The 12723-nt window shown below is 59.9% G+C and overlaps 2 protein-coding genes across 3 annotated transcripts; one reads left to right on the forward strand and one right to left on the reverse strand.

Annotated features, from left to right (window-relative positions):
• Positions 1 to 162: 162 nt before the first annotated feature.
• On the forward strand, positions 163 to 6612 carry EFEMP2 (EGF containing fibulin extracellular matrix protein 2). Its single transcript, XM_004383720.3, has 10 exons — positions 163 to 274; positions 492 to 540; positions 1159 to 1365; positions 1924 to 2046; positions 2348 to 2464; positions 2610 to 2729; positions 4416 to 4535; positions 4624 to 4750; positions 5001 to 5196; positions 6300 to 6612. The coding sequence occupies exons 1-10, from the start codon at positions 164 to 166 to the stop codon at positions 6459 to 6461; spliced, it is 1332 nt and encodes a 443-aa protein (XP_004383777.1). The 5' UTR covers position 163; the 3' UTR covers positions 6462 to 6612.
• A 169-nt stretch (positions 6613 to 6781) lies between these two features.
• On the reverse strand, positions 6782 to 12723 carry MUS81 (MUS81 structure-specific endonuclease subunit). 2 transcript variants are annotated; one of them, XM_004383721.2, is made up of 16 exons: positions 12507 to 12723; positions 12291 to 12420; positions 11965 to 12050; positions 11296 to 11394; positions 11041 to 11109; positions 10772 to 10857; positions 10105 to 10245; positions 9842 to 9937; positions 9631 to 9752; positions 9447 to 9544; positions 8779 to 8895; positions 8593 to 8688; positions 8298 to 8426; positions 8114 to 8217; positions 7495 to 7578; positions 6782 to 7407 (listed from the first exon to the last, which is right to left on the reverse strand). In XM_004383721.2, exons 1-16 carry the CDS (start codon positions 12639 to 12641, stop codon positions 7341 to 7343), a joined length of 1659 nt encoding a protein of 552 aa, XP_004383778.1. In that variant the 5' UTR covers positions 12642 to 12723; the 3' UTR covers positions 6782 to 7340. The 2 variants fall into 2 exon arrangements, with proteins under 2 accessions (XP_004383778.1, XP_023593969.1); XM_023738201.1 differs by lacking the exon at positions 12507 to 12723 and having other exon boundaries at positions 12241 to 12363.

Genomic DNA, 12723 nt, shown 5'->3' on the forward strand with positions numbered 1-12723 from the left:
CGGGCCTGCGGAGGAGCCGGCCCTGGCTCCGAGAGGCGCCTGGGCTTCGAGCTACGTCCTAAGCGGGGCCGGCCAGGGACGGGGCTCTGGGGCCTGGGACAGGGACTGGAGGGTGCCGTGGCAGAGTCACCCTGACCCCCGCCCACCACCTCACAGCCCCAGGATGCTCCCCTGCGCTTCCTGCCTGCCCGGGTCTCTGCTGCTCTGGGCGCTGCTGCTGTTGCTCTTGGGGGCAGCGTCTCCCCAGGATTCCGAGGAGCCCGACAGCTACACGGTGGGGACTGGGGCCACTGGCCTGGGACGGGGTGGGCAGGGACACAGAGACAGGATCCTGGGGTGGCTGCGACTGGAAAAGGTGCTCTGCTCCCCCGGTTGGTGGAGTAGCTGGGGCCATTGTTTGGAGCAGGCCAGGGGGAGGGCCAGGCTTGGGCCCTCCTGGTCTTGGAGGGAAACCCGGGGGTGACCACTGGCCACCTGTGGTCCCCTTCCAGGAATGCACAGATGGCTATGAGTGGGACCCCGACAGCCAGCATTGCCGGGGTGAGTGTCCCTGGGGGAACCACCTTCCCTCTAGGAGCTCAAGGAAGGGACAACCCCACCTCCAGAGCAGCAGCGGGGGGCCAAGTGCCTACCCTCAGCCTGGCTCTGCCGGGCCAAGGGCCAGCTCTGGATCTCTGGGGGCCAGCTCAGCTAGGGGTGGAGAAGCCATCCTGGCCCCTCCCCCTCCGAGAAGCCCAGGAAACCCTGTCCCCACCCCCCAGGAAGCAAGAGAGCACCAGGGCACTGCCCAAAGTAGCTGAGTCCTGGACACCCTCTCTGAACAACCCTCCTGTCCCATCACAACCCAGGAGGGCAGCGTCCGTGGGGGTGGCACAGGGCCTGCATGTCACTCTCAGGCTGAACCAGGGCCAGGGCTTTGGGAAGGATAGAGACCTACTCGGAGGAAGGAGAATGGGCAACAAGGGTGGGAACGGTGGGCCTGCCTCCAGCCCCAGAGGCTCTGGGGAGGGTCCTGGGCAGGCAGCCTTAGCTTGTGGAGTAGAGAAGGCCTTGCTGGGGTCACACAGTCTGGAGAAGGCCAAGCTAGGCTCCTGCCCCCCACTCCCCTCCAAGGCCAGCCAAGGAAACTGGCTGTGCCCAGCGGGCCCCTCTCTGCAGATGTCAACGAGTGCCTGACCATCCCCGAGGCCTGCAAGGGTGAAATGAAATGCATCAACCACTACGGAGGCTATCTGTGCCTGCCCCGCTCAGCAGCCGTCATCAACGACCTGCATGGCGAGGGACCCCCACCCCCACTGCCCCCGGCTTCCCACCCCAACCCCTGCCCCCCAGGCTATGAACCCGACGAGCAGGAGAGCTGTGTGGGTGAGTGGGGGGTCACCCTAGCGCTGATGCTTCTAGTCTTCCCACCAAGCGCCCAACATTGCGTCTCCAAAACTCAGCCCTCATGTTTCTCCTTTGCTCTCATGCTCCCATGGCTCCTCAGGGCCACAGGGATGAGGTCCAGACCATCACCAAGACACTCACTGTGTGTGGGGCCTGCCACAGGTGCCTCCAGCTCCTGTCCCGCTGCCCTAGCCAGCCCCTGGGCCCTCCCAGCCTCTGCCCCTGCCCACTTCCTGATCTGGATCCCACCCCTGGGAGCCATGGGTCTTGGAGGAAGGAGAGGGTCCTGGAATCAGTGCTCCTGGGAGCTGTGGGCGAGCCTGTTTCCTTGAGCTCCTCTGATCCGGGGTAGTACAGGTTAGGGCTGCCTCTCCCATTGGCTCCCAGGCTGAACACCTGTTATTTGTGCTGTTGGGAGGGTCTAATCCATATGCACCCATGTGAGTGGTATCTGACTGTGTCCTCCCACCCTGAGGGGTCTGTCATGTTGAGGGGCACACGGACTCCTGGGCAGGGGCTGAGTGGTGTCTCCCGCAGACGTGGATGAGTGCGACCAGGCCCTGCATGACTGCCGCCCCAGCCAGCAGTGCCATAACCTGCCTGGCTCCTACCAGTGCAGCTGCCCTGATGGCTACCGCAAGATCGGGCCTGAGTGTGTGGGTGAGTCCAGGCCGGCCTCTCGAGTTCCTGCTCTAAGCCCCTGGCCCGGCTTTCACCCTGGCCTGACCTCTACTCCAACCCACTCCCAGGTAGAATTCAGCTTCACCCCAGTCCCCTGACACCTCTGCTATCCTGTCCACGAAACACAGAGGATTAGATGGTATAGGGGGACCTGGCTGACCTGGCTCAGCTCAGTTCCCCAGATGCTGACAGGACTATGGGTGGGGAGTCATTGAGTGGTGGAGGCTGGGCCCTGCCTGACTTCTGACCCTCGCCCTCTTTCCCCTGCCTCCCCCCCCAGACATAGACGAGTGTCGCTACCGCTACTGCCAGCACCGCTGCGTGAACCTGCCCGGTTCCTTTCGCTGCCAGTGTGAGCCAGGCTTCCAGCTGGGGCCCAACAACCGCTCCTGTGTGGGTGAGGCTGGGCCGGACAAGTCTCCTGGGTCCTGGGCAGGGAGGTGGGGCTAGGGGAGCCCCCTTCCTGACCAGCTCAGGAGGAGGGAGGGCTCTGGGCTGCTCCTCTGCTTTCACCCCTCCTCTGTTTTTGCTGGCACTCCCAGATGTGAATGAGTGTGACATGGGGGCTCCATGCGAGCAGCGCTGCTTCAACTCCTATGGGACCTTCCTGTGTCGCTGCCACCAGGGCTACGAGCTGCACCGGGATGGCTTCTCCTGCAACGGTGAGACCTCTGCTCCTGTCGCGTCTTCCTCCACTTTGTCCCCCAGGCCCTGCATTGTGGCCCGCCTCCTGCCACACAGTCCTCTGTGTGATGCCTCCATGTCCCATCCATCATTCTGCAGCCACACACCTCCTGTCTACCCTGCCCCAGGCTGTTGCAGGGTGCTTGCAGACCTGCCACCAGGAACTCCCAGCCTGGGGGAGAAGGCACAGAGGGGAACAGTGTAGTGCCCCCAGTGCTCACTGGGTAGACTGCACAGGGATGTGGGCACCACACTCCCCAGGAGTCAGTCGGCCCCGCGTTCGAATCCTGGACTAGGGCAAGTCATTCTTCTCTCTGAGCCCATTTCTTCTTCTCTAAAATGAGTTGTCTTGAGGGTTAAGTAAAAAAAGGAAAACATACACGGGCTTCTTCAAGTCCAAGCAGCAACACTAAAAAAAAAACAACCAAAAAACCCCAAACCTGTTGCCGTCGAATTGAGTAGATTTCAACACACAGTGACGCTGTAGGGCAGAGTAGAACTGCTCCATAGGGTTTCCAAGGCTGTAAATCTTTACACAAGCAGACTGCCACATCTTTCTCCCGTGGAGTGGCTGGTGAGTTTGAACTGCCGACCTTTTGGTTAGCAGCCGAGCGCTTTAAGCACTGCACTACTAGGGCTCCTAGAAACACTAAAGGGACTGCTAATTATTGAGGCCTTACCCAGTGCTGTGTGATGTACTTCCCTACTTTGCCTCATTTAATCCTGTCAACAACCCAGTGAGGTAAGTATGCTTTTTTCTTCCTCTGCAAAATGAGGACATTAATACTGCCCTCAAGGTTTGTTGGGAGGATTGAAAAACATAATAAGAATAAAGTCCTGCATAAATAGTGACTTTCATTATATAACGAAGAGAGGTTAGTGACTGCCAAGGTTACCCAGCTAGGGGTGAGATGGGGCCACGGCTCGATCCTGGTTTCTCATTCCATGTCAACTGGCATGTACCCTGTTTACGTTGTGCTTGCTGACAAGGAAAGCCTCATAGGTACCCGGCTCAGAGTAGAAAGCCTGGGCCCTGCCTGCATGGCTCACACTTGGCAGGGAGTGACCGAGTGCTTGGGCTGATTCTGGGTTGCAGAGATTGGGCAAGTACTGAAAACCAGGGCAGGCTGGACCCTCCAGATTCATCTACTCTAATCCACTCATTTTACTGACAGGGAAATAGAGGGTCCCTAAAACCAGTCAGTAGGATTCAAACCCAGGCCTTGAGATTCTTCTTACAGTTCTGGGGCAGAGCAAGAGGTCTGAGCTGGGGCAGTGTGGGAAACCTTGAATCTTCTGTCCTCCTAAAGTTTGGGGTGGCACAAGCGGTTTGTGCTTGACTACTAACCCAGCGGCACTGTGGAAGAATGGCCTGGCAATCTTCTGTAAGGATTATAGCCAAGAAAACCCTATGGAGCAGTTCTGCCCTGTAACACATGGGGGCACCATGAGTTGGAATGGACTCCAGGGCAATGGGTTTGGTTTTTATTAAGCCTGGAGGGCTATCGCATTCCCCTCTGACTTCCCTCACGTGTCTACCACGGGGCTGGGTTCTTTCAGTAAATGTTTGTGGAACTGAATCGAGAGGATTCCCTTGTCCCAAGAGTCCTCCCTCCTCGCCTTCAGGCCGGCCCTCCATCTGATCAACCCCACCTTTTCCTCAGATATTGACGAATGTAGTTACTCCAGTTACCTCTGCCAGTATCGCTGTGTCAACGAGCCAGGCCGCTTCTCCTGCCATTGCCCGCAGGGCTACCAGCTGCTGGCCACACGCCTCTGTCAAGGTACAGGTTGCCGGGGTGGGCTGGACAGGGTGGTGTGAGGGGCTGGTGGTCTGACGCCCGGGTTCCAGACCCTCCCCCCCTGGCACAGATATTGATGAGTGCGAGTCAGGCGAGCACCAGTGCTCCGAGACCCAGACCTGTGTCAACTACCATGGGGGCTATCGCTGCGTGGACACCAACCGCTGCGTGGAGCCCTACGTCCAGGTGTCCGACAAGTGAGTCGACTTGACGCCGGGCGCCCGCGGAAACTACAACTCCCAGCAGACTCTGAGGCTGACTGGCGTTTATCCGGGCGGGCGGGTGCCCCCGAGGGCTGACGGGAGTTGTAGTCCTTCATGATTAAAGCATGAGACCTGTTATGGCAGGAGTGGGAGGATCGATCCATCGTGCCCTCCTTTTGGGGGTAGGCAAGATTTGGGGGATGGGCTAGGACCTCATTCTTATCTCTTATTTTGGGGTTTCCAGCCGCTGCCTCTGCCCGGCCTCCAACCCACTGTGCCGGGAGCAGCCGTCGTCCATCGTGCACCGCTACATGAGCATCACCTCGGAGCGGAGCGTGCCCGCTGACGTGTTTCAGATCCAGGCGACGTCCGTCTACCCCGGCGCCTACAATGCCTTTCAGATCCGTGCCGGAAACTCGCAGGGGGACTTCTACATTCGGGTAAGGCCTTGCCGCCCCCACCCTTCAACTGACGTGCAAAATCCACCATTTAATTCCAGGAAGCCCAAAGTGGGAGACTCAGTTATGCCGCTAAACTACGCCCTTTCTCCAAAGCCCCCCGCCCCCCACCTCGGGGCGGGACTTCCCCGTGTAATACTGCAGTATTGCCTCTCTCTCTAGGCTGCCTCAACTTGGCCCCGCAGAGCTAAAACAGTGCCTAGAGCTGTGTAGGGCTGCCTTTTTACATGGCTGTGTCCCCACTGGACTGTGAGCTCCTTGAGTGCCGGGATCTGGTCTGATTCATGTCTATAGGTCTGCACCATGTGGGTAGGAAAGTAGGGGTGACCTAAATTCCCATGGTGCAATCTACAGGTTATTAAATACTGTTCTAAGGAGGCACCCGGACTCTGGGGTTTGCATCCCTGCCCTGAGTTACCCTGTCCGGCCTCAGTTTCTTCACCCACGTGAGTGGCATGGGAGGCCTTCAGGGAGTCAGAGAAGGGTGGGCAAGTGGAGCCGGGCCTCACCGAGAGCAGAGCAGCAGGGTTGGTGGGTGCAGCGGCCAGGGTCAGAGGATCCAGCTCTCTGCTGATGGGAGCTGTGAGGTGGGGAGGGCCCAGGTGTGGCTCACAGCGAGAGCTGAGGAGGGCAGGGGTCTCAGACCCATGGACCTCGTGCTGTATTCGGCTCGAAAATGGGTTTGTTTGGTATCAGTGCTTGTTTGTTCGTTTTGAAATGCAATGCTTTGAGGAGGAGTCTGCCTACTGCAGGCTGCCGAAGGCCCCACCACTCCCAAGTCTCACACCTGGCCTTGTTCACATCTACCTCACTGGTTAACCCTGGTTAGGCGAAGGAAGACCAGCTGGCAACAGTGGAAAGAGCATCAGGGGGTGATTTCTGAGCGCAGGAGCCTGGGTGCAGGAGGGTAGATGAGAGGACAGGGCAAGACCGAGACACACGTCACAGCCTGACCTGGGCTCTCCCTACCTCCCGGCCAGGTGGCATGGGTACAATGCGCAAGGGTCAGGAGGTGATGCTGGGCTAGGGTCCTGGCACATAGGTTGACACAATCTACGTGTCCCCCCACCCACTGTGCCCTGCAGCAAATCAACAATGTCAGCGCCATGCTGGTCCTCGCCCGGCCCGTGACGGGCCCCCGGGAGTACGTGCTGGACCTGGAGATGGTCACCATGAACTCCCTCATGAGCTACCGGGCCAGCTCTGTACTGAGACTCACCGTCTTCGTGGGGGCCTACACCTTCTGAGGAGGGGGTGAGGGGACCCTAAGGGAGTGGAGGGAGGAGCCTGGGGCTCAGGGAGGACTGTGTTCTAAAAGGGAAGATGCTGTTGTGAAGGTCAGAGAGAGAAAGGCAATAAAGGGAGAAAGAAGGAGTCCTGGAGGCTGAGGGGGGTGGGTAACACTGCAGTGATCCCAGACCGGGGAAAGGATGTGGGGCCAAGTCCACCTGAAGGGGGACTGTGTGCTCAGTGTGAGGAGGCCCTGCTGTTAGGAGCTGGGAGCCCCATCCACGAGGCTGGGGTTGGTCTGCATACCCCAGATGTCAGAATCACCCTGGTGGGAGGAGGTAATGAGGCCTCGGCCTGGAGACCGGGGCGTGGCTGGCTTGCTAGGGAACCCCTGCTCTGGGCAGTGCCAGAAGGCCCTGGGTTCCAGTCCCACCTCGGCCTCAAAGTATGAATTTGGATAAGCCCTAATAGTTCCCTGGGATTCAGTTTTCCCATCCATAAAATGAGGCAATTGGACTGTTAGCGGTTTGCAAACTTTTCTTTTTCAAGCTACAGAACTTCTTATCAAAAGAAATTTCATTCACTCAGAGACCCTTTGATGACATGAACTCGACTCAAAGTTGCAGTGCCCACTGAGTCCGCCTCCCTGGCGGCCTTGGTGCTCCACATGGAGCTCCAGGGGCCTGAGGAACTCAGTCTAAAACCGGACCAGATGATCTCCCCAATTCCTGCCTGGGTATTTTATAAGGCTCCTGCGGCCTGATGCTTCTATCCATAACACATAAAGCTATGAACGCTTAAGATTTTTATTGTAGCCCCAAAAGGTTCTAGTTAAAAGTCTGGCTAGCAGCCGGGTGAGGGGAGGGGAGGGGCAGGGCTCCATCTTGTGGCATGGCTCAGGTCAGAGGACCACAGCTACAATAGAGCTGGGACAAAGTCCTGCTCAGAGCGGGCCCCAGATTCCTGCAGGAAGAGAGGCAGGTGAGGGCAGGCCCTGTGCCTTGGGCAGCCCCAGCCCCCTGCCACTCCAAGTCCGTCCCCTTCCCTCACCTCTGCAGACGCCCACACTTAATGGTACTTAGCAGCATCTCCTGCTCCTTAGGAGTGGCACAGGCGTCATAGGCGGCCAGGAGGCTGGGGGTGGGGTGGGATGTTGGAATCTCTGAGGCTTGACCATAGCTGGCTGCTGGCCTGCTCAGAACCCGTCTCCAAGCCAGTGCCATGGGCGAGGGGCAGGAGGGGGTCCACGTGGGTCTGAGGGATCAGGATCACTGCCTGATCCGGAGCCTGGCACTCAAGGCCCTGCACCATCCCGCCGGCCTCCCTTCCTGCAGGCGCACGGGGACAGGACCAGCAAAGGTGCCAAGAGCTCCTGCACAAGATGCTCCCCGAGCCTGGGCATCCTTGGCCTGGCAAAATGGGCCATCTTCCCAGCCCGGCTCCAGGAAGCCTTCTCTGCTCTTCCAGGCCAATAGTCTCTCTCCCACCCGTGGCTTCTCCCAGTGCCTAGGACACGATCTGGTCCTGGCTGGTTCTGCCCTAACCTCTGTGAGCTCCCCTGGGTTCAGTCAGGTCGCCCGTCTCTGGGTCCACACAGTCCACACAGAGCTGGGCCCCCCACAAAGCACTGGCTGAGCTGAGTTCAATGAAGGGGCCCTCGAGGGCCTACCTGGCAGGGGTGCCGTACCGATCCACCAGAGCTGCCGCCTTCTCCCCACTCACTCCACGCACCTGCATCAGCTGACGTGCAAACACCTCCCGAACAGACTGGACCTGGGGGCGGGGCGGGCAGGGCCCAGGTCAGGGCTGGTATGGGGCCAGCCACGTTCGGGGGAACCGGGCAAAAGCAGTACCTTGTTCTTGATGGCTCCCGCGTTGAAGTCACTGAAGGTGAGGAGTGAGCAGAGAGGATTTGGGGAGGGCCTGGCCCCTGGTTCAGGGTCCCATGGGGTTCCCCAGGGGCGGCTGCGTAGGGTGTGGCCCTGAGAGGAACGGAGACTGAGGCCTGGCTGAAGCTCCAGGGGACAATACCCAGCCAGTCCTTGCCTGAACCCGGCCTCAGTCGGCCAGCCTGAGAAATGGGGATCCCATCCGCCTCACCTCCCTCAGAAGAATGCAAGCCAGTGCTGAGTGGGTACATCTGCTCACCTGGTAGAGTCTCTGCAGGCCCCGCGTCAAGAGGGCCAGGTAGGCAGCTGACTCTTTAATGTCTGCTGTGCGCTTCACAAAGAAACCATCAATGACCTGGGAAAAGGGCCCAAGAGAAGGATGGGGCTCCTGGGCAGAGCCACCAACCATGGGGTCTGTGCCAGTCTGGCCCGCCCTCCAGCTCACCTGAGTGTTGGTGACAGCCTGCAGCAGGGTGCTCTCAGGAAGGCTGAGGTTGTGGACGGAGCCATGCTCCTCCACCAGGTATACCCGGCGCCCCAGGCCACAGCGCTTCAGCCGGAACTGGGGAGATGGGCAGAGGAGGCAGGGAAGGTCCCACAGTCGTCACGTGACTCTGAGTCCCCGTTCATCCTTATCCTCTCCGCCAGTCTCAAAGCAGCCGCCGTCCCTTTGCTCATGCCGTGACTGGCCTGAAATGCCGTTCCACCCTCCCTCAGCGTTCCCGTCCTTTGAGCTCCCCTTCCGTCCACACGTGGTCTCTCTGACTATAAGGCAAGCCCAGCGACCAGTACTGGACGTGGCCTCTGCCGTTCTCCTTCTGGAGATCAGGGCCTTATTTATCCAAGACTACGTGGCCTGGCTATCCAGGGGTGTTTGCTGTGGCCCTCCGCCCAGCACAAGCATCCTGCACACCAGCACACTGCGTGTGCCTGGTGGGCCTGGTCCCAGGGCTGCCCCGGAGCAGCTCTCTCGGGGTGTGGCCAGCTGTGGGGACTCTGCTTCAAGGAGGCCACCCAGAAGTACCCCTGGATTCCTCTGGGCTGAGGCAGCATCCCTGGAGCTGTGGGGCGTGTCCCAGGGCAAGGGGCATTGGGCGAGGCCGGGGAGCGAACCTTCTGCTCGTGGAAGCGGCCGTCGATGATGCTGCTGCACAGGTCGTCCAGCCGCTTACGCTCCACGACGTGGTCCAGCACGAGCTCGCTGGGCCTCGCTGCCAAGGGGCCAAGGAGGGTCTCGGCTCATGTCCCCCCACCTGCCAGGCCTGGCTCTGACACCCACCCACCTGGGGCCCCTTACCTGGGTCTCTGGGCCTGGTCTCCTGTGCCACCCACACAAAGTCCCCGACGTGCAGCTTTCGGACCGTGTGGCTCACGTGCAGCCGCTGTAGCTCACGAAGCAGCTCCGGCCTGTGCCCGGCCCTGGAGTTTTGTGGCAGGGGCCTAGGTCAGGACAGGCCAGGAGCCCCCCGACAGCATCCTGACTGCTCCTCCTCCCCCACTTGGCTTACCCTGTAGTCTCGCTGACATCCACACACAACAGCACCCTGTACTCTCCAGGCCCCAGCTCCAGTGGTGGCTGCTGGCCCCCCCCTTCGCTGGCACCACTGTGGGAAGAGGGGTTGGGGTGTGAAGCGAGAACCCCCAGTGCCAAGGCAGTCCCCTTCTCCTCCCTACAGGCGGTGGAGCAGCCAGAGCTCAACTGTAGGTATGGAGATGGCAGTGCTGGCCTCATTTCAGGGAGCCCTCGTGCTCCCCCACCCCTCCCACTCACAGCTTGGCCGAGGCTGCTCCTGGCACTTCTGGCTCCTCCCTGGCGGGCTCCTCTGGCCCTGTGCCCGCATTCAGTGAGCTCAGGCCCTCTGACTCAGCCAGCTTCTGGGCCAGTTCCAGACCCTCCAGGGTCAGCGAATACCTAGGAGACAGAGATGAACACAAGTCTCCCTTCTTCACTCAAACTGGGCAGGCTCTCCTGCCAGCGCCCAGCTAGGCTGGCCATGCCACCCCCTCCGCAACCCTGCACAAGCAAGCCAACCTCCCCCCACCCCACCATGTTCTTGTTTCTGTATGATCAGCTTAGCTTCCTCCGGATCTTCTCAGCACTATTTCTCCCGTCTGCAATATGTATGTCCCAAATTTTCCTTCTTCCCGGTTCTTGCTAATGCTGTCCCCTCCCCTGGAATACCTTCCCTGTATCCTACCCACTGAATCCCATGGCATATCAAGTGTCACCTCCTCAGCAAAGACCTCGTTTCCCCAGTAATCTGTGGCACCCCTCCGCCCTCCCAGGCCCTGCCTTGTCTCTCAGACCCTCCAGGTACCCTGACAATGTGGGACCACAGTGCCCAGCAAGAGACCTGGGCCTTGCTGAATGACTGCAGGCCCCGCTAAGAATGCCAGGTCTGTTCCCTCCTCCCCACATCCCTTGCAGCTGGCTCCACCTGGCAGGCTGGTGTGCTCTGAGGACAAGGTTCCGGTTGAGGAGGGATCGGAGGGCTGGCCAAGATCGAACATTTGCAGGGACCACCTATAGACAGGGGAGGAGATCCTCAGGGAACCACTGGTACCCACCAAGTGTCTACACCCCCTCTGCCCCCCAGCCCTGGGCCAGGCCCCACACCACTGCTTGCATCTGAGAAGGGCAGTCTCTGGGGGGCTGAAGGTCAGACTCAGAGTTGCTCGGCTCATCCTCCCCCCACCACATGCTCACCCTGGGAGCCTTCTGGGCACATCTCTGCAGCAGTTCCTCCTTGGTTAGGAAGCTACAGCCACTAGGATTCTGAAATCAAGGCAGAAATGACAAGGGGGGTTCAGTGCCTGGGCTCCTCCGTACTGTGCTCACCCCTTTTAGGCACCCCAGACCCCTACTCGCCCGGCCCTAGTGGCTGGATGTTATTTACCACCTTGCCCCAGCCAGCCTTCTTCAGGAGCCCCCGCGCCACTCCCTCTGCCCCCAGGTGCTCACCAGGTGCTCCTGGTAGAGCAGCAGCAGCACAGCGCGAGCTCCTGAATGCCGGGCTGGCCAGTAGCCGCCAGAACCTCTCGATCTGGGCTGGGCTGAAACCTGAAAGGTACAGAGAAACTCTGAACCCAACAGCCAATCACTGTTGCTGACTGCCTGGCTGCGCCAGGACACCTGAGCTTCAGGTTCTCTTTCAGCAGACCCAGGGCAAGTCACTCAGCTGTCTCTCGCTTTTCTTATCTGTAAAATGGGCCAGATAGTAGGAAGATCCTCTGCAAAGCTCAGATGTGACAGCGGGCCACGGTGGGGTGGGGGAAGGTGGGGGTTGCCTGGCCCAGCCTCAGTTCTCCAGGCCTACCACCCTGGGCTGCAAAACTCAATAACAGCAATCTCCGCAACTTACTGGCCTGGGGTCCCTAAGTAGCTTGATCATGGAACTCTGAATAACTCTATTGGCAATACTCTTATCTACAGATCAGAAAATCGAATCCCAACATAAGTTACTTGTTTGAGCCCAGCTATCACTGATGTAGCTCTTTGGACCCTGGACTGCTTAACTCAAACTTTCCTCAAAACCTTCCGCAGCCCCTGAAAAAGACAACCACCAACAGCAGGAAATATCACTCCCGGTACTGCCACCTCCCTTGCCATTCCCCCTTGTTCCGTACTCACCGGCAGGGAAGGGTCTTGGGCTTCCGCAGCTGGCCCTTCCGGGGCTGAACTTTTCTCTCCAGATGGTGAGACCGGGGTATGGTCACCTGTGGGGGCAAAGGAGAGTCAATCCCGGACCCCACAGAATCTGGCAGGCAAGGAGGGGCTGGAACGCAGCCTGCTCAAGCGGTACGGGAGAACAATGAGGCTCGGAGAGAGCCAGCCGCTAGTCCGAGTTCAGACAACTTGGACAGGAGTGGGGCGCTTGAAGCCAAGGTATCCGAGGGAGGTACGCACGCTGCATCTGGTGGGGCAAAGGAAGACTGACCCTTGCCCCCGGCGCTCACCGCCCGAGGCTCGGTGCTGCTGCAGCCGCTCGTCCAACATCCGGCAGAGCCCGTCTCCGAAGTGCTGGAGAATCTTAGCTTCCTTCCCGCTGCGCAGGGGCAGCGGGTACCGCTGGAGAGAGCGCAGCGCCTACAGAGGGCAAGGGGTGCGGTCAGGCAGGCCTTGACATCCAGCTCGGCCAGCGTCCGCCTCCATCAGGCCGGCCGGGGCCCCACCTTCTGAAACACGAAGCGTGTGCGGCGCCCCCTGCTGGTTGCCTCGTCCCGCCACTCGGTCAGCCAGCGTACGAAGAGCGGGTTGGGGCAAACCGGCAGCGGGCGCTTCCGGCCCAGGCGGACGGGCGCCGCCATGGGCCCGGGGGCCGGCCCTTGGGCGCCTCACGCCGGCGGAACTAGAACAACGCCAGCTCCGGAGTTGGGATCCGAAAACCTA

The sequence above is a fragment of the Trichechus manatus genome, unplaced genomic scaffold, assembly GCF_000243295.1.
Source record: "Trichechus manatus latirostris isolate Lorelei unplaced genomic scaffold, TriManLat1.0 scaffold00113, whole genome shotgun sequence".
In the NCBI taxonomy this organism is placed as follows: Eukaryota; Metazoa; Chordata; class Mammalia; order Sirenia; family Trichechidae; genus Trichechus; species Trichechus manatus.